Source organism: Motacilla alba, chromosome 4 (assembly GCF_015832195.1).
Source record: "Motacilla alba alba isolate MOTALB_02 chromosome 4, Motacilla_alba_V1.0_pri, whole genome shotgun sequence".
In the NCBI taxonomy this organism is placed as follows: domain Eukaryota; kingdom Metazoa; phylum Chordata; class Aves; order Passeriformes; family Motacillidae; genus Motacilla; species Motacilla alba.
The window spans coordinates 9,088,534-9,111,968 of NC_052019.1; the positions used below are offsets into that span (position 1 = coordinate 9,088,534).

General features: G+C 45.6%; 1 protein-coding gene across 3 annotated transcripts; it reads right to left on the bottom strand.

Moving 5' to 3' along the window:
- Positions 1-35: 35 nt before the first annotated feature.
- On the bottom strand, positions 36-22,528 carry MFSD10 (major facilitator superfamily domain containing 10). 3 transcript variants are annotated; one of them, XM_038136724.1, is made up of 13 exons: positions 21,959-22,528; positions 19,417-19,605; positions 18,156-18,252; positions 14,639-14,742; positions 13,657-13,815; positions 12,295-12,483; positions 7,747-7,855; positions 7,045-7,156; positions 5,679-5,787; positions 3,660-3,750; positions 2,142-2,189; positions 1,123-1,212; positions 36-768 (listed from the first exon to the last, which is right to left on the bottom strand). In XM_038136724.1, exons 1-13 carry the CDS (start codon positions 22,406-22,408, stop codon positions 662-664), a joined length of 1,854 nt encoding a protein of 617 aa, XP_037992652.1. In that variant the 5' UTR covers positions 22,409-22,528; the 3' UTR covers positions 36-661. The 3 variants fall into 3 exon arrangements, with proteins under 3 accessions (XP_037992652.1, XP_037992653.1, XP_037992654.1); XM_038136725.1 differs by lacking the exon at positions 21,959-22,528 and adding an exon at positions 21,734-21,935; XM_038136726.1 differs by lacking the exon at positions 21,959-22,528 and adding an exon at positions 21,698-21,935.
- Between the last annotated feature and the right edge of the window lie 907 nt (positions 22,529-23,435).

Genomic DNA, 23,435 nt, shown 5'->3' on the forward strand with positions numbered 1-23,435 from the left:
GGTGTAACAACTGTAATGAACTGACCACAGGAGTGTTCAACATAACCGTTTATTGTAATGCAAAAAGAACAGAGCTTGGTCATCAAAAACATCCCACAGTATTAGAAATATAAAACATGTCTCTAAATTTAATTGTATATTAAAAACAGTCCAGCTGTGCCAAAGTACCAGGGGGTACCAGGCAGCCTGTAGTGTGCTTCTGCTTTTGTTTGACCATCACGTTTGCAGGGGTGGATGCAGCATTGGCAGCGCTCCCGTACCTCCTGTACACAAACCGCAGCAGAATGGTCCTGAGGCTTTGTTCTGTGCCAGCCCAGCCCCTGCAGAGCCCTGTGTGCAACAGCACCTGCTGAGTGGGGAGGGCTCCAGGCCTGCTGCTGCTGTGCTGTGTCTGCTTCTCTGCTGCTCTGAATGCCTTTCTCAGCTCTTGGTGGGGGTGTGGGGCTGTTTTCCTTTGTTTGGTGCTTTTCTGTTTGCAAAGCTAACCCAGCTGGCTGGGAGGCCACCTTAAACATAACTGCTGTGTGTTGTTGCTGCAAATGGTCATCGTGCATCTCCTTCCAGAAGATGAAAATCTTCCTATTTCCTCAGCAGAGTCAGGTGCCAAGAGTCAGGTCTTGCAGAGGTCCTTGGAAGCTGGTGATGGTTTTGTGGTTCCTTCCTACTCCTCCTTTGTCTGCTGTTTTATAGACCTGAGTAGAGCCAAGGGGACAAGGAAAAAAGCTCCACAGACAGTGAAGCAAATCTCTGCCCCAGCCAACCAGTAAACTGCAAAAGAAAGGGAATTCATCTTGTTACTGTGCTTGTCCTTGCAGATGTGTGAATGCCCTCACAGCTGTTGTGCTCGCACAGTACCTGCACAGCTGAACAGAACTACTGAGCCCTTGGCTGAGCCAGAGAGTGCCAGGAGCTTGGCACATGGCTGCGCTCAGGAAACAGGCTCTGGCTTGCTTGGCGTTAACATTAGCCCAAGTTCAAGCTCTGAGGCTGCTTCCCCTCCCTCTGTCCCTTTACCCTAAAATGCTCAGGGGCTCTGACCCCATACAAGGGGTACCTCTGCCCCTTCTGCCCCCCTGGGCTGTCTGGTGCCAAGGAGAGGAAGGAGCACGAGGCCACACTCACCTGCAGCTGCCAGGACTGGTCCCAGGGCTCTGGCCAGGGCGCCCAGGCTCCTCAGGATGCCCATGACTCGTCCCTTCTGGCCAGCAGTGCCTGTGCGAGCAGAGTGACACTGTGGGTTTGGGCACGGCTGTAGCTCTGGGAGCTTTGTCCTTTGGGATATTTCCCACTGGCCTCTTCCCCTCCCATCATTTCCCACCCAGTCCCCAGCCTGCCCTTGCTCTCCACCAAGGCCTCACAACTGCATAAACACCAGGGCCTGGCACGAGTGCTTGACTGGGACAATTTGCAGTGCACGTTCCCAAAGCCCCCCAAGCCTATCCAAAAGAAAAGCTTCACATTGTACACAAGATTTTCTGAGAAGACCCGGGTGTAAAATAAACACAGAACTGTGGCTGCAAGTTAAATAAGAGCAACATAAACATGACCTTAATGAGCAAACCCTTGCTTTTCCACCTCAGCAAGCATTGCAGTCCTGGCCCCCAGCTGACCCAAAGCCCTGTTATCCACAGATGGCACCACAGCTACATCTGCTTTACAAGGTAACAGAGCAACCACTGCCAGAAGGTTTCAGAAGGTTCCTCAGAAGGTCTTTTCTAAGGAATCAGCAAGAAATTATTTCACTGCTGGCAGGGATGGCTGGCATCCTTTCCAGAGAGCCCAGACTGTTCCCTCCTCAGTGCTGTTTGTAGCCTTTGCCCACTTCTTCATCACCACCAGCAATGAGGTTGCTGCAGTTTCCCCATGACACTGGACTGAGCTGTGTGACACAGCACAAAGTTCCAGCGTGGTACCCATGGTCACTGAGCAGGTCACTGCTGTTGGTGCTGAAATTATCAGTTCTGAACAGGTATGAGCCATGGGCTGGTTCCCTGTGCTCCCCTGCAGAAGGGCCAGAGATGGATCCTGTTCTGTTGATGCTGCACTCAACTCAAGGTCAGTTCTGTGCAATTTGAGCCAAATCAGTACAAAGGGCAGAGGTGTGGCCAAGGGCAGCTGGTCAGAGGAGGAAGGACACTCACCATAGCCTGACACCACTGCTGACAAACACGGGATAACAATGGCTGCAGCTGGAAAAATCCACAGAAGAGACTGTCAGTGAACAGCAGAGCTCAGAGCAGACAAGAACAGTGACAAACGTGTGGCCCTAACGCGTTACTGCTGCAGAGAGCTACGCTGAGCTCTGGGCACTCCACCACCACTGAGTCACCAGGTTTAATCCAGGCCAGTGATGGGAACACCCCCTCCAAGGCAACCTGCAGGAAGAGCCCAGAGCTGTGAGCGCTCCAAGCAGATGTTTCACATTAGCATCCCTCATTCTGTGAGCCCTCGGGACAGGGATGGACAGGGCAGATCAGCCAGCTGGCCGCTTTCCAAATCACTGTGCTCTTATCAGGTGGAGCAGGGAATTGCTGTGTTCCAAACAGACAATGAGGTGGCTGTGCCGAGTGACACTGTCCCTGTGCAGGCAGGGCGCTGGACTCAGGGAGGAGAGGCAGCTACAACCTCTCTTGGGAAAGTCACATCCAAGAGGAAAAGGTTACAAAATTTTTTTGGACACAAAAGCCAAGAGTTGTTCAGCAATCACTGCCCTCTCACTGAAATAGGGGCCTTTTCTGCAAAGAAAGAAGTGCCTCAAACATACAAAGCAGGGGAGGGGAAGGGGAGCAGCAGGAATGATCAAGGTTGATTTCACTGCAGGTGCCCCAACTGCTGGGCAGAGGGAGGAAGAGAAGGGGAAGAGAACCCCCCAGGGGCATTTCTAGCTGGCTTAACTGGGAAGAGATGGAGTCATCTGCACAGGAAGGGGCCAGGGAAGACTCAAATATGGTTAAACATAAGGAACACCCCCTCTCACTCCTCACCTGTCAAACACACAGCTGGCCCCAGACAAATAATAGGCTCAATAAGTGCATTTTGTGGTTTACAGTTTACTCCTAAATCAAGCTGTACCACGCAAAAGAGAAGTCCACTTTTGTAGAAAGTCATATATGGAGCTGCTTCATTGGTAATACCTGAAATCTCTCTTTAGACATCCAATAGATGGATCCAACTTCATTCATGACTGTTTTCCTGAACAACAGCTTAGGCTGGCAGAACAGAACTTTGCAAACACTGAAAACGTCTGACCCTCACTCTGAGCACCCTCAGAGCGTGCAGGTCTCAGCCTGAGAAGTAACGCAGCACCACTTGGGTACAAAAGTTCCATGCCTCACTTCTTTTCCTGAGCTGAGCTATTTAGTGAATACTTTGCTCCTAGGTCTGCTAAGAGAGGATAAAAAAAACCATCCTCAAGAGCTCCACAGTGAGACAGGACAACGGGAGCACTGGGGACGCTTCCTAATACCACCATGACAACTTCCTGTGATAGAACAGCGTCAGAAAAAACCCAGACACCGTCTTGTGCATATTTCATAAACCCAAGCGTCAACTTTCTGTTACTTGTCGTTTGAAATTAGAAGTGCATCTTTAACAGTGTGAATAAATACATGAAGGGAAACCATTTGTGCTTAACTTGCAGTGCCTTTTGAACAACTCACCGAAGGAGTACAGCAGCAGTCCAGCGCTCAGCATGGTCACATTGGCGGCCCATCCAATTAACAAGAACGCTGGAATCAGCAACATAATGGCCTGCAAAGGGAATGAGTCACACGGTTACAGCGGAGCCGCTTGTTAAAGCCTAACTCGAGGTGTCCTGCCAGTTCCCTTCCGGGGATGGGACAGCACACAAGGCACAAGCAGAAAGCCCTTTCTTCCCAAGTAGACACTTCAAAGTCACCTGGATGGCCACGCACCAGCACAATGAACTTTTCTGTTCCCTCTTACTCTCACATGATTGCACACCACATGCAAGTTCTCTCTCTACACCTGCGCCGTTTTGGGGGGATTTTTCCTCTTGTTCTGTGTTGACCCGGACAGAAATCTGGCTTTAACTCTTTGTCTCCTGAGCTGGCACAAGAGAATAAAAGCTTGTGTGCAGCAGGACTACAGCTGCTCTGCTTTTTCACAGTGTTGGTGGCTGATTTTACCTTTAGCTTTCAGATTTCTGAGGCCAAGAGGAAAAAAGGGGGGAGAGGGTGCATCTAAAATTCAAACCCCCAAAATAAAAAGCATTCTTCATCTGCTCCAAGAGCTGGACTTCCATTCCCCTGTGATGTCTCCCTGGCCTACAGAGCTCCTGCAGAAAAGACAGATCAGATCTGCTTTGTGTGTGATAAAGGAGGGTATTCACTGCCACCGAGGGCCTCGTTTTGAAGATTCAGTGACAAATGAGCTACTGTAACCACTGTGCTAAGAGAGGCCACTTTTGCACAAACTGCCAGAATCACTTCAGCAAAAGGGGGAATTCCCACAAAACCCACGGGCACCCCTGGAGAAGAGTGCCCCAGGGCTGGGGGTCGGGTGTTCCGAGGAGCCATCAGCCCAGCAAATGAGTGTTTGAGGTGCCTGCACGATCTGGTGCAGGGCTGAGGAAGGAGTATAAAAATGAGAGGTGCAAAGGGCAGGGCACTGCCAGCAAACACAGCAGGCTGACAGGGCACACGGGGGAAGCTGATGTGGAGGATGAAGCAGCACAGCTGATGTTCATCCACGGGGAAACGTGATACCAGCAGCCTGACGTCAATGTTTGCCTGCCAGGGACCAGGGTGGAGATTGTTTCACCAGCAGAAATCACTTTAAGAGAAGCTGAGTCAATTCACTGGAATGCAGTGGTTTGGAAATCTACCCTGCCACCACTGAAATCACACTGGCCTCAAAATAATGTAAAACACATTAATCAAGGCTCTAGCAGTCCAAGCAAACCTATTGCCAAGGAGCCAAGGCAGTGCTTTGTTTGGTTCCACACACAAATGTAAAGGACTCATCTACTGTCCCCACAGCTGTATAAACTGCAGGGAGCTGCTCCCTGTCATCCCAGCACAGCAGCTGCAGTATCTCTGCGAGGAAAGAGCCAAGCAAAACAAAGGAATGCACATTTCTGTCAGTGAAACCTCGGTCTGAACACTGATACATGCTTTTGTTACGTGTAATACTGATGATCACAAAGCAAAGATCGGAAAAAGAATCTATTTCTCCCTGCCCAGCAGGGAATTGTACTCTAGGGAAAGCCTGTCAAGCACAAAGATAGCCAGACTGGAAATAACTGCCCAGAAAGAAAGTCAGAGATGAGCCCTGAAGCAGCTTTAGTAGTTTCTGCACTGCAAGAGAAATCACTGAAATAAAGCATACTCTCCACAATATTCTACCTGACTTGCACAGATGGACAGTCTGTTCTCATTCCTCACTGCAGTTAAATATGAAGAACACAAAGTTGCAATAGTACTGTTGCTCATATCATAAGAAAGAGCTCTAATGGTCCCAAGTTTAGTTAGACAGATAAGTGCCCAACAACCAGTTTTGAGAAGTCATGTAGCTGGATAGATGAGACAGAAATTTCTTTTGATTGGACAAATAAAGTTATAACCTCCAACTACCCTTCACTGCACTTCAGACTGAAAATGAACATATCAGATTGGTGGGGAGGAAAGAAAAAGAAATATTGATTTTTTTTTTTTTACCCTTCTTACAGCTCTGATTTCATTTCCTGGCTTGATTCGTCGAGCATAGCCTCCCTGGATCACAGCCATTGTTATTCCAATAAAGAAAAACATCTTGCCCTGCTGCATGCTGGAAGGGAGGCAAAAGCACAGATTAGGGAGTCAGGGACACAAAAAGCCCTCGGGGCTCACAGAGCTCTGCAGGGCTCTCACAACACTGCCAGCAGCTGCCACGGCAAGCAGAGAGCAACCAGAGAGCAACAGGGAAAACTCCCAGGTCTTACTGTGTGGGTGGGACAATGCTGGCAAGTGCTGCAGCCACCTCTGGACTGCTGTGGGGTAGGTGAGGGTTTCTGGGGTGGCCACAAAGACTCAGCACACCAATGACCCCGTGCTGTGAACATCTGTGCCATGTGCACGGGAGAAGTTGGTTTCCAAGGCGCAGCTCACGGAGGGTTTGCTGGAGGTCAGCAAGGCACAGCGTGGTGGTGATCTGGTGTCACGCTGGGAAGTCTGAGACATCACTCAGATGATCCTTCAATTTTCCTCAGCTTTCCCTTTCCCCTCTCTCATTGATTGAATTATGTGGATATTCTCAAGTGAAGGGCCTCACCTCCACAAGCCTGCTGCCTCAGAGCCTGCACTGCTGGCACACAGCTCTGCAGCTCACTAAGGGCTGCCCTGAATGCACAGGACCCCACAGAGCTCAGAGCAGCACAAAACCTTCCTTGGCACACATGGATTAGATAAACCACAAACTGTAATGAAAGACAGACAGGGAAAGATGAGACAACCCCCTGAGAGTTACTCAAAGGGAAGGACATGCACAGGAATCAAGTTGCAAGTTCACATTCCTGGCTGGGATTCTTCCTATGAGCTGGCAGAAAAAGTATTTCAAGCTGAGCTGTTGGAGGATTCTGTTCTTTCTTCTCTGGTGGTTGACTACAGGAAATCAGGCTCTGTGACATGACTGCACACCATATGCCATGCAGAATTTGCTGATGAGCAAATATCAGCACACAGATATCCCCCATCCTTCGCCTCTTTGAGCTTCAAGTTTTGTCCTGATACCCAAAAATTCTTTGAGCTATAGTAAAAGGTTTTACTATAATCAATACAACTAGCACAGCTGTACCTATTTCAGGAGCTTAAATTTAATCTTGGGTATTTTTATTCCCTAGTTTTTAGAAGATGCAGATGGAGTACTTCCTTTCATGGTAAACTTTGTGCCTATATTTCATCAATTCTTACAAAGCCCAAATACCACCGAACACAGGGGTGGCTTTACTAATGTCAGAAAGCCTCTCTTGAAAATACATGAAGAGACCTTAAATTAAAAGATTTTGGAAAATATCCTAGTCAAAATATACAACATTTATTGCAATACCTGCTGAAGTGGAATCTCTGGTGAGTGAGAAAACTCAGTGTGTACTCCAATCCAGAAAACAGGAAGAGGTACAGGAAGTAAGCCAGGCCCAAAATTTTGAGATTCTGAAGATCTGAAAAAACAAAAAAACCCAAACAAACAGCAAGGGGGTGGGAGGTGGGGAGAAAAACATGGTGGTGTTTTCCAAGCAAAGCTTGACAATAAAACCACAATAGAAGAGCAGCATTTATCAACTGTACAGGGAAATGTTCTCACCTCAGATGCTCATTTTAAATATCCATACAAGACATGCCATAAAATGAGTCCTACAGAGATGTAGAGAATCCTGCATCTCCAAGTCGTGAATTGAGAAACAAAATTCTAGTCTGGAGTTCCTGGTTTGCAGCTTGAATAAGCAAACTCACATCTCCCTTGCTCATGCCTTGATCTATCTTTAAATCACTTCACTCACTGCAGCCAGAGGCTGAGGAAAACACAAATATCAAGTCAGAAATCTTCAAAACACTCGTCTTCAAAACCTTATTTTGGGAATAAAAGGACCGGGGTCCAGCAGAACTTCCAATTGCCTGTTCATAAGTTATCAAGGTGGGTTTTAAATGAGTAAACAGAGTCCTGCTTCTGGAATGGTCTGAGTACAGTTTTCACTTAGAGGCCAATGCCACACACACAGAGTATTACTGTGAAAAGCCATCTGACACTTACTCTGCTCTGAAGGGGACTCCTTTCCTCGGGTGACTGCAGAGAACTGAAATAAAGCCAAAGGACTGAGCAAGTCAACTGCTGCCTGAAATCCAGACGTCACAGAAGGGACCTGATCAGAGACAGAAAGAGGTTTATTTAAAACCCTAATGTAATAACCACTGCTAGGAACAGACAGTGACCACCAAATGTGCCTCTACACCTACACAAACCATCTGAGATGAAACAAGGCAGCTGGCATTGGGATTTGAGTGGGCCCCAATAACAACCCAGACTTTCTGAACTCAGAACTGGCGCCAGCCACTGTAACTGAAAGGCAGAGCACTGACAGCACCTTTCACTGAAGACACAAATTCTTCTTTGGGTTCTTTCAAAGCAGAAGTGGCTCGTTCTCCACAGCCTTGAAGGTGGCTTTATTTGCTTCACCTTTTGCAGCATCACTCATGTCCAAAGAACATTTACTGGGAAAATAATGGCCCATCTGCCTGCAAGCTCACAGGAAGCTGAGGATTTGCTCTTGTGCTACAAATCTGAGACCAGTATGTGCAGCACATCTAACACTGGTCTGTTTTGGTACTGGTTGCTATTTTAGCCAGCCAGTGACACCTCCTGGGGAAGAGAAGGAAAATATAATTTTTACAGAGATTCTTTGAAAATATTTTAGAGGAATTTCCAAGGAGATTCTGCCCAGCCACAATGGATGGCTTTTTAAAGAGGAAGATTGATTTTGTAACACTTCTGGGCCTTGTACTGTGTCCATCTCAACCTAATTATGTACCTAGTGGCACTCTTCCTGCTCCTTTTCCACAGGCATTTATTCTTCCATCTAATGCTTATATTTTCATCTGTAGATAATTTACATTTCATTTGTTTGTTTTTTTTAATTCTAAAATACATAAAATTAAAGAAAACATGAAAAGAAATAATGTCTGAATGATTACAAATCAAATTACCTACATTATACATTATTAGGAAAACAATTTTTTGGAGTAGAATTTAGCCTGTCACTTTACACAACAGTCACAGGGAGAGAGATAAGAGACTCAAGAATCCTGAATAATCACAGGCAGTATTTCACACCTCCAAAGCACTGCACAGGCTTCATTTGATGAGTTCTCTTCTCTTCCCAGATGGGGAGGGAGGGAGCTACTGTCCCTTCGAGGGCAGAGATTAAAGGTCAGATTATCAGTGGAATTTAATCTCAGTGCATGACCTGGGCACTCATTATGGGCTGGATTTAATGAAGCTGTAAACAAATCAACCTTCAATATGGTATTAACATGACCCCTCTCATGTTTTGATAGTCAGAGCTTCTGAGTACCCCACAGCAGAGTCTGGAGCCCATTAGTCTCACAACAGCAACCAGTTCAATAGGCTGGGCTGGCCTGGAGACACGAAGCTGCTGATTCACACAGAAAATATTGGGATATTTATTGTCCCTCCCACTGCATGTATTGCACACAGTACACAGACACACCCAAGAAGTTTGCTCACCCTGTTCAGAAGTCTGAGAGGATTTCCTGAAGCTGGCCTGTGGCAATCCCCAGTTCCTGCATGTGTTGGTAGGATGGGGTTTGCACTCCAGCACAGAGAATCTGGGCACAAGCAACTCCCTGCAAGCATCTTTGCCAGTAACATATTATCCATGTCAGACAGGATGCCAAGCAGCTTTGCACACAGCTGATTTTAGTTTTGTCCAATACATTGTAATTGCACATGTTTAAAATCTTAAGTGTTTTATGAAATACATATACCTATTAGTATTTTTAATGTAGGTGTGTTTGTGTGTGCACACATAATTTTTTTTTTTCAATTTCTCCTGTCTTTGCCACAGGAACAGAGGTCTAGAAATTATTTCATCTACTGATCCATAACGAAAACATTGTCCTAAAACTGGCTAAAGAGTTTCACCATCCCTCAAAAAGTATACACTGCCAATTTCAGTCAGTGTCAGCAGCTGCATGAAGTTGAATTTCTTCACAGGTTCAAACTCTGCAACATCTAACTTGTATTTAATTTCTGTGCCTATGATTCATTATTCCATAATTGCTCAATTTCACTTCATGATCATCCCAAAAGTCACCATGAATGGCAGGCATTTTTCAGTGTCTCTGCTCATTCTGTTTTCCTCTAATGCGGAGAAATTCAGTGACAGGTCTGGAAGGCAGAGTCAGTCCACATCAGGAATGCAGCCTGGGCCTGCCGAGCTGCAGCCTCACCTTCCACAGCAGACGTGTTTAGTTTGCACAGAGCACAGCTTTGTCTTTCCACAAGTCTGCTAGTGATACTGCACAGCCCTACACACAGTCCAGCAAAAAAGAGTTGTAAGACTCTCCCTCCAACTAGGCAGCCTTGCTCATGGCTAGCTTAGCTAAAAATGAACTCAAAAGCTCTTAAAGGGGACAGATCCCACTAGAGACCTTCCTAGTCTTCCCTTCTCCCAGTCAGGTCACAGCAGGAGCTGTTTTGGCTACCATAAGGCCAGTATGACTCTCTTGACCTGATCAACTCATGGAACAGTTGACAAAAAGAGGAAGGAAGAGAGTAAAAATGCTGTTCTCTTTGGATGAAAACACGTCCTTGTTTCCCATCCCCCTCCATTTTCCCTCCCTACCAGTTAATTTCAACATGAATCAATATGAAACACTCTGTCCTGTGAAAAGCAGACTAATAGAGAAACAAGGGTATAATGAGAACACAGCAAACTTCAAGGAAACAGATGTCTGATCCCACTGGCACATCCTCCTGCAATTTATCATGATGATTTCCCCTCTTTTTACAGCTTTGTCCTTCCAACATATTCCACTTCTATACCTGTGGGAGCACCGGCTCCATCTCAGCCCAGCCAAGTTCCAGAAAGGCAGCCAACATACCTGCCTTTCCTCTGTCATCCACAGGCCAAGAAAACTCCTCAGAAAGTGGGAGGAATTACCAGAGAAGAGAGCAGAGCAGCCTGATAAGTGAAATTACAAATGTGCTGGAACACGTGGGTCACATGCCCAGAGAGGCTGACAGCACATGAGCACAAGAAGCCCCAAATCACCCTCTCATGAGCAGCCAAGCTCTCTGTGCACTTTGTGTGACTGGGACCTGGCCCTGAGCAGCACCTCATTGCAGCACCCACTGCTGTACAGGGGCAGAGCCCAAAAAGCAGTGACAGAGAGCTCCTTTCCTTACCAAAACTCAGTGGTGTTGGCTAATACAGACCAGCTGATCAGAACTTTCAAGAGGATAATAAAAAGGGGACGGATCTATTCAGTCATCACATGATCCCAAAAGGCACTGCAGCCATTTAATCACTCTACAGCAAAGGGGAAATTGTTTATAGAATACAGATTTGCTCTGCAGCACTTCCCTACATCACCACGTTGCCACCTTCCTGGAGTGTGCAGCTCTAACTAAGAGCAGGATTTTATCCGGAAGGTTTAGGAACAGCCAAATAGGAAAGAGGAACAGATGACACATGGAAGAGGTGTTAAGAGAAAATAACATAGCTGTAATGCTTGGGAACATAGTGTGAGCAACAGATTTCACATGGGACACAACCTGCTGGGAAACACTCAGGGAAGGTGCAAAGTTCTGCACCAAAGTTCTGATGGGGGGATCATTGCAGATAAAAGTTTCCTGAACAATTCTCCATGTCAAATGGGTTTGGCTATCCACAGACCAAGCACCCTCCAAAAACTGAGTGCTGCCTAAAACCAGGGATCACAGCAAAAGTCCCAAAGCAGTGAAAGCCTCAAATCAAGTGCAGATACCCAGGGCTGAATTCCACCTCTCACTCTACAAAGGAGACTGTTCTAAGAGACTAGTCAGACAGAGTCCCACAACACAATATTAAATCCTAATATTAATAAATGTTTGGCTCCACAAATCCAATCAGTCACTGAATTTTAGCACTTGTAGGTATTTTCTATCTGTAGAAGACAAAACAGCTCAGAAAAAAAGTAATTTGCTATTTTAGTGTTGAAAATATTTAAGCAAATACAAGATAATAGGTAAGAAAATTTCTAAGATATACTGGATGAAAGAAAATCCAGTCTCTGATGCATTTACTTCCATGATTTGCTGAAATTCTTCCCCAAGGAATCCTTGTGGTCATAGTTTAAATTTCACAGTCTCCCTCCTATTAGGAGGGAGTTCACATTAGGTTTTGAGAAATTTAAACCTAACACACCAAAACCAGCAATGAAGCAGTCATGTTAATTATAAAGATCTTATATTGCACTGGGCTCGGAGATGGGACCATCCCTGGAAGCGTTCAAGTTGGATGAGGTTTTGATCAATCTAGTCTAGAGGAAGGCGTCCCTTTCTGTGGCAGAGGGGGTTGGAAATAGGTGATCTTTAACCACCTTCCAACCCACAATATTCTATGATTCTATGAGCATACAACTGCTTTGACACCAGCATTAATAATAATCCTAATCCCAGGAACGAGCTAAATTTCTGAGACACTGGCTAAGCCTGTTCTTCGCTGTTTCCAGTATTTCAACCATTTTCAAATCCTATTTTTACAGAAAAACCAGATCTTGAGACTGATGGTCCATTTACCCGTTTTTCCTTGGGAAGTGTCTCTGGAAGAAGGAGGAAGATGAAAATGAAATCAGCCACAGAAAACATGAGTGCTGAGAGCGCTGAGCGAAGGTAGAAGACTTCTCCTTTCTCTGTCTGCATGGCGAGGTAAGCACCCATCATGGGGCCCAGGGTGAAGCCCAGGGAGAAAGCAACACCAATCATGGCCTGCAGGGGTAAAGTGAACACAGACAGAGAATTTTAGACACCAGTTTTTTTCAGGTTCTGGAACTATTTGGGTTAACCAGGTACAGAACCCAATCATCCTGAGGATGCAGGGAGTGCACAGCAAGGAGCATGGAGCATTTAAAAGCCTGCTGTTTCCAAATAACCAATTTTGTTTTCCGTCCAGTCAGGGAAGTGGCAGGAACAGGCAGTGGCCCATCACTGTTTGGAAATAGCTTCAGTCAGATGCTATTTGCCCCCCAGAAAGCAGAATGGACATGCCTACTTTGCTTTGGAATAGAAAAGAATACAAGCCATGTGGATGTGAGCCATGCTGCACTGACTTACTCTAAGGCCCTAAAAATAGGCCCTGACCCATTTTATTTACTAGTGCTGTAAGACTACCTGTCTCCACAAATAAAAATGCATTTTGGCTCCCCAGGATTATGATAATTTGCTTGGAAGATTCATTAGCTATCACTGTGAAATCTAAAGCCTTCCTCTCCCAAGAAGCAGCTGTCCTCTGTAGTGGCTTACAACAATCTGTTAAGAGAAGTCTGGGCCTCTAAGGTTTTTATAGGATAAAAAATATAACTGGTAATTCACAGGCCAGGTTCAGCCTGCAGGATGTTTCCATCTGGGCCACTGTCTTCTGGAAGTGGATAAGGCAGCTGCTCATACTTCTCAGTCAGCCAAATGTCACATCCTCTACCCACCAAGCTCAGATCCTGAGGCCAGTGCAGTGTGCAAGGAAGTCAGGAGCACGCTGCGCTGTGCTGCTGTGCTTCCACAGCTTGGGAAGGTGAGGAAAAGGGGCTGCCCTGTAATTGGCTTCCAGCTGCCAAAACTGGGCCATAAGAGCTTTTGAGTTCTAAGCTATTGTAATCAGCATTAAAGTCGCCAGCAGGAGAAACAGTTCTAACACTGAAACAAGATAGTTTTCCCATCTCTAGAGCATTCCCATCTAGACCATTTCACTTGTAGGTGAAGGTCATTGGCAAAAGTCCAAGAGCTCCCAGGAATATGATCTGGCACCTCTCCAGAAGCGAGGCAGAATGTAAGGTCATGTTTTCACTTGATCAGTGAGTACACACCTGATGAAGACATACTGAGCACCCAAAAGCAATTAAAAGTTGCCTATTAGCACTAAACATGTGCCCCACAAGTGTAACTCACCATGCCCTTGCTCCGTGCTTTGGGAGAGTGCAAGTCAGCAATGACAGCTGTGGAGAGGCTGACATTCCCTTTGCTTATCCCCCCTATGATCCTGGAGAGGAGAAAAACGCCAAAAGTCCGAGAGGCAGCCCAGAGTGAGTATGATGCTATCAAACCCATCTGCAGAAGCAAGAAAAGGTTCTTTATAAAGCAAAAGCAATGCAAAGTTGATGTCATTTCTGCCCACTTCCCAGCCAAACATTTGCATTTTTTGTTTGTTTTCAATGGCTGCTCCAAACCCTGTGTAACAGAACTGGCTGAATAAACTGACACTGCACTATGTCTGGAACAGCAATATGAAAGAAGGAGAAACAAGTCACTACAAACTACATATAATTGGGATATTTCTAACAAAATTAGAAGAGCAAAATTCTGTGGAAGTTAAAAAGCAGTTCTGGGTACAAAACATTTTTGTATATCCCACTCCATTTGTTTCCAAGTACAAGAGAAAACTGAGTTCAAAATAAGAAGAATGTACACATTAATAAGAAATGCATCTTGCAGTGCTATATAGAACTTCCTAATCAACAATTCCCAGGCTCTGTGGAACAGGTCATGAAGTGATCAGCCCTCATTAATCACTTGATGAACTAACATACATAGGAATTAAGTCTAGCATTTGTCAACAGAGCATCTAAAGTCATTCTCCCATACACAGGGAAAAGGGGTTTTGGAACATGACAGAAACAGATAAATATTTTGGTGTCTTCTATGAACAGTTCTGGGTCTGGGAAATTCAGTTTAAGCACTCACACTTGGAAGTGTGGCCAAGTGACTTGGCAAGAAAGAGTCAACAACCAGCAGATCTCGAAAATTCAATTCTAGAGCTGAACTGAGACTGTCACAATTCACACACAATTCAGTTCCTGTGCTAAGCACAAGATCATGGTGCCTTCCACGGTATATTGAGATGCCATGACTAAGATCAGCATGTGACACGTACCACTGTCACCAGCATGACAGGCCTTCTGCCCCAGTGGTCTGACACAGCACCAGTGAGGGGAGAGGAGAAAAACTGCAGGAGGGAAAAGATTGAGCCAATCAGACCTAAAAAAAAAAAAAAAGATAAAAAGATATGAATCATTAGGTTTGCTGCCTTCATCTTAAATACAAAGACAGCCAAGCTGCTTGAGATCTATCACACTATGTGTGATAAAAACTTGAAATTAAATGTAAAACAGCAGCTATGAAGAATAGCATTGTCTCTCAGAACACCAACATTGCATTCTTACTTAACTGAGGCAGCAAATACAGACAGACAGATGCACAGCCTGACCAGAGTAACAGGCATAAACTGGATTAATTCCTGGTTACTTCACTGGTGAGAAAGGGTTTGAAACTCAATGGCTCTTATGGAATGATGGTTCTCCAATGTTTCCCTGCTGACTACATACATTTTTTGTTCTTAAAGCAGAAATAACACAGTCTTTAAAAGTCACAGTTCTTTTAAGACTTTTTGATTGTTTGAACCTGATTCTGTCACACTTAATTAGTTTTTCTTTCCTTTTTATCATGGAAAGAAGGACTTAAGCACTGCTGTTAGTGAGGCACCCTATGAGGTAGGAGTGATTCCAACAGACTCCAAGAGTCCTTTGAAATCTGCCTCCAGCTTCTGTGATCTTTAATTCCTCTTTTCTCTTGCCATTTCTAGCTTCATAGACTTATTAATTTGCACTACACTCTCAACAAGCAGGCAAAAGTAGCTTTGTTGTCACAGCTTTTCTCTAAAGGAAAAACTGGGTTATAAGTTTCAGATAATTCAGCTATCAAAGCTTTAAAAGGCAGAGGAGAGACAGACCAGAAGTTCTGCTCCCATCAGCTTTGAGGGAGGCAGAATATTGCTACTGAACAACTTGTTGGGAAGAGCAGCTTGTGATTACTCACAGCTCAAAAAAACTGTGTAAAAAAATCTTACAGAATTTTACATGGGCAGTTTATGACACACAGTTCCCTTCATTGTGTTTCTAGCACTGTAAAAACACCCTTTCGTGCCAAGTATTTCCAAGCCAGCATGCAGCAAAACCAGGGGTGTTCCACAGGGGGGAAGGAGCTGGGAGCTGAGGGTGACCACAGCACTGGCAGTGCCCTCACCAGCCTGGGTGCCCTCCAGTCTGAGGGGCTGGGCAGAGCAGGTGCTGCCAACAGGACCCACTGACAGTCCCACACAAGGCAAGGGTCCAGCACATCCTTCCAGGGAGTCCAGTCTGGACCAGCAGGAGTCAGGGGCAGAGAAAGGAGTGGAAACAACACTATGATGTTGGCTGGGAGACAAGACACCTCCAGTGTAAGTCTGAGGTCCATCCAAAAGATGGGGACAGAGACAGCCCTGGAGACAAAGTCTGAAATACAGCTCCTGAATCAGTGGGCAGAAAATGTGTGGGGGATGACTGACTGGTCACAGCAACTGAGTATTGGTGCCCTCAGGGCCCTGACACGGGCAGAGAAGTTTCTGCCTTGAAGAGTCTGCAGTCTAATGAAAATGAAAAATATGGCTGGCACCGGGAGAAACAACGAGGTGATCTTGCAAGCACCTTCCCAATCCTATGCTCCTTGTGGCAGACGAAGGAACACAGGCTGCAGGAAGGCTGCAGCAGCCTCTGCTTAACATCACAACTACAATGAAACTTTCCACAGAGCACTCCCAAGAGTGCAGGACATGCACTCCCAAGAGTGCAGGTAAAAGGAAAAGCAACAAGTTGGACTTGACTGGGAGTTCCCACCCCTTGTCTAAACAACCTGAGATGGTGAGAAGTTGAAAGTAGGAAGCTTCTGGTCAAGCCTTAGAGGAGACAGAAAGCAGCTTCTGAGGGATTAAAGAAACTGCTTCCTAGCATTCAAAGCCAGTAATTTGACTAAAAAATGAGCAGAGAAAGAAAAGCATGCCTGCAAGGATATGGTGGGAAAGAGGAAAATGCCTTATTAACTTCCTAATGTCTGTTATACCAAATTAAATTACTTTAAATAGTAACAATACACTCACACATATTCTAATTAAGTTGTGTGTTTCATTTAGTTTATTTTAAAAGCCTTTTGCTTATCTGTTGGAGGCCTCAGCCCACTAAAAAGGGAGGGTAGACAGGTTCTAACTAAAATTAACCCAGACACCTTCCAATCCTCATACTCTGAAATCACAGTTTCGTCACAACTGTCTAGATGGCAAGAAGCCAGAAGAGTCTCTGATGTATAACATGACATATTTCCCTCCCTGTTCCTGCTGGAGCTCATCCACAGCAGTGTCCTGGTGAGAGAAAATGCTTATGGGTCCTGCAATCCAGTGGCTCTGCTGCTTTTAATAAGACTAATGGGATTTAGAAGCAGCACTGCACTACACCCGCCCAAGGGGCAAGCGAGGCTGGAATGCACAAGTTTCTATTTGCAGTGCTTCCTACTGATTGATCTCTGATCACGTGCAGATCAATTGTGAAGGGAGAGCAATTTCTGTGACTGCCAGGACCCAGCACAGCAGGCTCCTGACCCTCAGCTGGCAGTCTGATAACAAGGAACAGCAGGCCTGTATTTCTGTAACAATCTGTAGAACAAATTGAGTAAGATCATGGCATAATTCAGGTTAAAAAGGAGCTCTAGAGGTCACCTACTCCAACCACCTGCTCATAGGGTCAGCTGTGAGATCAGAGCATTCAGGGCCTTACCCAATCAGGGTTTGGCAACCTCTGAGGATGGACACTGCTCTGGGCAGCCTGTTCCACTGACCATCCTCACTGGAAAAATGTTCCCCCTACTTCCCACCTGAAACTCCCCTGCTTCTACTTACACCTGTTGCCTTTCCTTCTCCCACACACCTCAGTGAAGATCCTGGCTCTCCATAACCTCCCCACAGGTGTTGGAAAGCTGCCATTCACTGCAGACCAGCCAAGGGCCCCAGCCCCTCCACTGAACTCACCACAGTGTATGGACACTCTTCCCTGTACTGGGCACCAAAGCTGAATGCAACAATTCAGATATGGTCTATCCAGTGCTGAGTAGAGCAAGATGATCACCTTCCTTAATCCACTGATTCTGATTCTGTTCATGCATCCCAGGAGCTGTTGGCACCTTTGCTGCCAGGGCTGGCTCATGCTCAGCTTGCTGCTTACCCGGACCCCCAAGGCCACCAGTAAGTGTCCAGTCTGTAGCACTGCAAGGATTACTCTTTCCCACAGGCAGGACCTAAAATCTGCCCTTACTGAATTTCACAAGGCTCCTGTTATCCCATTCCTCCTGCCTGTCTAGGTGTCTCCAAACGACAGAGATGGGGCTGTCCAACTCTTCATTGCTATCAGTGTGTTGAAAACAAAATAATTTATAGTCTAAGAGACGTTTTCTATGTTACTTAAACCAAGAACTAATAACAGACAAGCATGCTTTTTTTTTTTTCCTTGTCATTCTTCACATCAACATTGCAAATAACTTGGAAAGAACGTTGTTTTTTGGCTGTTAGCTTGTTTGTTCAGTTTCCCTACCTCCAAACAAGACGCTGTTGTATTTCCGCTCTGGAGGAATCCCAGCCATCACTGCAAACCAGTCTACCCCGCGTTGCAATGACAAATAGAATCCATCCTGAAAAACAGATAACAGGGAACAGAAGCAGGAGGAGAGTTTATTTTCAAAGACTGCATCAGAAACTAGACACGATGTGAACTAGAGACAATGTTAGATGATTCCTTCCCTCCTCCTCCCCACAAGGGGGAATTTCCTCACTGATCAAAAATAGCTTAAATTGTGAATGTTAACAGACAGCAGATAGTATATGTTTGGGTGGGGGAATGTCTGAAATAGAACTTTTTCAAGCTTTCAGGCTCATTACCTCCTAAATCCTGAATTAAACAGGCATGGCCATAATCTTTCAATTAAAAAGGCAACATGAGACACACTCTGTCCTGCTGCACATGTTTAGCCTGGGAGAACCAGAAGCTTGTAGATGCAGAAGGAAAAGGTGGTGCAAAAAAGAATGATTCCCAAAAAGAGGAGGAGGACTTGAAAAGAAGTGGATCTGGAAAAGAAGGTGGAGATCTTGGCTATTGGAAATACACTGGAAGTGGGGGAAGACCCTGGAGATCAGAGCCCTTGGTTTGGGTTAGAGACATGGTTGTAAGAAGGACAAAGCCTATAGCTGCAGCTGGAGTGGGGTTAGAAAGGGGCCGAGAGACAGAGGTGTGGGCTGCAAAAACACTTCTCCCACAACAACGTGTTCATCTTGACCAGTAATGCCATTAACACCTGAGAAGGGTAACAATGAGCACCTGCACAGCCAGGATCCAACAGGACCTTCTGCTCTGTTCCTGGAGCCAGCTCCCTGCTAGGAATGGAAGTTGAGAGGGAACTCCACACTGGGGAAGGGAGCAAGTGACCTTGTGAAATCCTCAGGTGGGGTAAAAGCTCTCATCTCTTTGGTTCTTCAATAAACCCCAGCATGCAGATCCATTATGAACTGCCTCACCAGTGACAGCAGTGTAAGACACAAAAGCATTGGTAATCACAAGGACTAGTCCCTAAGAAATACTTGAATTTTTACCAAAAAAAATCTCCCACTTTATTGAAAAAATAAGGGTGAAGAGTCTTACGCAGGTTGACTAATAAATTTAGTCCATGAACCATTTATATGTGCCAGGTAATTATTAACCTTCCTACAGCTGTTTGGTTTGCCCCAAGGCAGGTGATTTTTCTTCCATTCCTCCCTCAAGATCCTAACACTTTCTGTGGGCTGACTTTCTTGTTACTTACCTCAGTCTGGCTGTAATAATCAAGGATGGAAGGAAAGAGTGGCAAGATGAGGGCAAATCCCAACAAGTCGATGAAGAGGGCCAGGAAGACAATTGTAATAACACGATTATAGTTCTGTTCCTGCTTGTCATTGCTGGAGCTGCTGCTGGTTCCTCCCTCTCGCAGGGCCATGTTCCCAGTGCTCTGCTCCTAAAAGAAATTGCATCTACATCCAGTCAACAGGAAGCTTTTTGCAGGCCTTTCATAAGAGTATCTTGCTGATTCATTCCTACTTTCTACGACTTCACAAAAATAAGTTCTGGCTATATTAAGCTGCCTGGGAACAAGAGCCTCGATCCCTTAGTCTTGGCTATTAGCTCAGCACCAAATTTTCTCCCATCAAGAACAGGCTACAAAGGCAATAAAACAACAAACTCTATTATAGGAGCACCTCAAATAGAACAGAACTAAGGAGCGTTTGAAGTTTGTCAACACATGAGCAACACTAATATGACTTCCCTACATGTTTTCGACTCAGCATTACAGTAAAATAGGTATAAAAGGGCACTCTACTCCAAATATTTACATCCAAGTAAGAGTTTATTTATGCCTCCAGTGTATATTAGAAATGACCAAAACAACAATAAAATTAAAATAAAAAAGAGGCAGACTTCCTAACTATTGCAGGAATGCTGTCTTCAAGATAAACCCCACAGAGCAACACAAGAAACAACAGAAGAAAAATTTTAAACTTCATCCTTTATTTCTTTCTCCAGATGATAGCTACTGACCTGGGGCATCAAATGATTAAGGCAGCATTTTTATTTTTGTCAGAAATACCAGAACTATTAACTCTCTTTGATAATACTCCAAAACTATCTTAAAGCCCTAAACAAGCATACAGCCCATATATAGTTCAGTCTTTAACAAATAAAGGAGTTGGTCTCAATCCTAAAAATTAACTCATTTGCAACATAAATCAAAATCAAGGCGTAATATATAAACCATGGAACTGCAAACATCAGAATTATAAAACATACATGATATCTCAGTCATAAAAGAATCAAATTTACAGTTCCCTCTACTGCAAAAGTCCCTGAAAGTTTGTTGGACTAAGAGTAAAAAAGGAGACAGAATTTCATCCAAAGCAAATTAATACAAAAATATTCATTGACTTTTATGAGCCAGCACTGAAAACAGTGAGCAATTCTTAATATAAATTTTATTCCAGACCAGATATACCATATTATGTATGCAAGGCACTTGCATATAGAAAATGATACCACACTAATTGAAGGCTATAACACTTTGTCATGCTCAGCAATAAATATTACTGTGACATTTCTTTAACTATGAAGTCAGTTTAGTGGCACTGAAGTATTATTAAAGCTCAATTGCCAGGAAGTAAATAAACATGGAACGGGGGGCACCTGCAATCCATTTACTAAACTCTTGGCCTAATGCTCTTAACCAAACTGGTCTGATTCAGCAGATTTATTCAAGATCCTTTATTTAAAATGGCAAATCATCACTGCTACAAATATTCAGCATTATTTGCTTACTCAAATGATAAAAGAGCACATGGAGCCAAAATAACCATTCACCCTAGGTCTATCTAGCCAACAGCTAAGGGATGGGTTCACTGAGGGAGACTGTATCTTGTTTTTCCTCACAATTTGTTTAGTCATCCACTGAATTATATGACCAAGCTGAATTTTATTCCAGGGTTATTTACAAAGGTAACATCCTTCACACCTTTCCCTCAGGAGCATTTCTGCCAGCGTGCAGCTCGAACCCATGGATGCTTGCGCTGACCTTTCACTGTGCTCCAGTTTTGGCTGCGTGGTTGCAATTTCCCTTCCGCAATATCCCAAGGTACTGCACGTTTCTGCCTTTGTGCTCCATCGGTTTTGTTGTTGTTCAAACCTCTCCATCATTTTTTGCTAGGCAGGAAACCACACAGCATTTTACAGGCCCTTGGCATCCTGACAGCAAAAACAGAACACTTCACCTCCACGGCGACGTCTGCCTTGTGTGAGGCAAACCTCCTGGGTTTGGGGAAGCTGTTCCTGCGCACACGTGAATCCCTCACAGCCGCGGGCTCTGCCCGGCTCTCCCAGCCCTTCCCTGGCATTCCCCGCCTGAGTCTCGTCGCTTCTGTCCCCGTCCTCCGTCCGCAGGGCCGGGGCTTGGTGCCGTGGCTCCCAGGAAGGGATCAGCACCAAAGCCGGCCGTGCCCGAACTGAGATTTGTTATCTGCCAGCAGCCAGAATTTCATCCTTCTAAGGTTTTCTTAGCTCACCTTATCCCCTTGTAAAATTCCCGGGCCCGGCTTTACCTGCTCAGCGCCGGGAGGGCTCCTCAGCCTCTCCCTCAACAGCCCCGCTCAGGTCAGGGCGGGCGCTCGGCCGGGCACGGAGACAAGCCGCAGTTCCCCAGGGCAGGGCAGGGAAGGGGCGGCCCGGCAGAGATGAGGCGGAGGAGGCGAGGTCCCTCCCGCCAGGCGCCCGGGGACCCGGCCCTGCCCCGCCGCTCCCGCCGCCCGTCCGCCCCGGGCACCTACCGCTGCTCCGGGCTGCGCGGCGGCCCCCGCCTGCCAAAAGCCTCCCCGGGGATGCTGCGGGCGGCGGCTCCTCCCCGGCCCTCCGCGGCGCCCCGGCCGCCTTCCTGTTCCGGCGGGGATGGAGCCGCTCCCGGCGCCGCGGAGGACGGACCCGGCCCGCCCGAGCGGCTCGGCGGAGCGCGGCGGGGCTTGAGCCCGCAGCCAGCGCAGCGGCGCGGCACGGAAATGAGCCGCCAGCCTCGCACCGCAGCCCTTCCCTCGCCCGTAAAGACAGTCTGGAAACACTCGTTCCAAGAGGAGAGCGGCGTTCCGTTTGTTGCTACAGCAGCAGTTAGCTGGGGCTTTGATAAGGGCTATCTGACAAAGAGAAAAAGGTAGTTGCAATAGATGTAACTCTGTTCCCAAACCAAATTTCTCCCTCAGCACTAAGTTCTTTATCCCGGAGAACATCAATAGCTGGGGTATTGAAAGCGCCACCGAGCACTGTTCCCTTATCCAGGCGTGTCTGGTGTCCTACTTGCTAATTAAAATGGGAGGATGCGGTTACAAGTGGACTTAGGCAGATCCATCACCACAGTCTTAAACAGGTAAGAATCTGCCAGCAGAGTGTATAAAGCAAATTAATACAGGCATTAAAAAGACTTCTGATTCCCTCGAAGGCAATGCAGTTTGGGGTGGATGTAGTTACCAGCACTTGGACACAGACCTTCTGCTCAGTGACATCTCTCTCATGGATTGCCAGCTGATTAGACTTGGATGAGCTTATGTAAGCGCAACATCAGGATTAACATGCCAGTTAGATCAAATAATTATCTAACTGGCTAACTCAAATAGTGAGCTGCTAATCTCATGTAAGCCTGAGAATTTTATGTACTTGGTTTGGTGTGAGAAATATGGTAGATCCATAGTCAGAAACCTGAATGATCACACAATTGCAGTTCATTCCAAGGCAAAATTCTTTTCTGAGATGCTCTGGACTAAGTATGAATAATCCTTTAATATCTGAAATATATAAATATATGTATTCTTCTGGTTGCTTATCACTGTATATAACTGATCAGGCACGATATGAATTCAGATATATTTAAAAAAACCCATTGAGACACCAAATAAATCAGCTCTTCCTGCTGTTAAATCTACTGGCCTAAAGCTTTTGCAGCTCACTGAGCTCAGTTGTGTTACTGCAGTCAACCATGTCATACAGTCCTGCATGTAAATTTATTACACTGTTTCTAGAACTAGACAGGTCATTACTCACTCCTTTCCAGTCTAAAATCTTGCACATCTGACAGATAATAACTTAAATTTTGTTCCTAGAATACATTTATTAACATTGGCCTTACATCAGTCTTGGTTTTTTTATTGAAGTAACGCCTCATTTACTCTTTTACTTCCCTGCTCTATTGCCAAAAAGCAGTGTTAGCCCTAATGTCAATATTTTGAAGTATTTAATGCCATACAGCACCTTCATCATTTT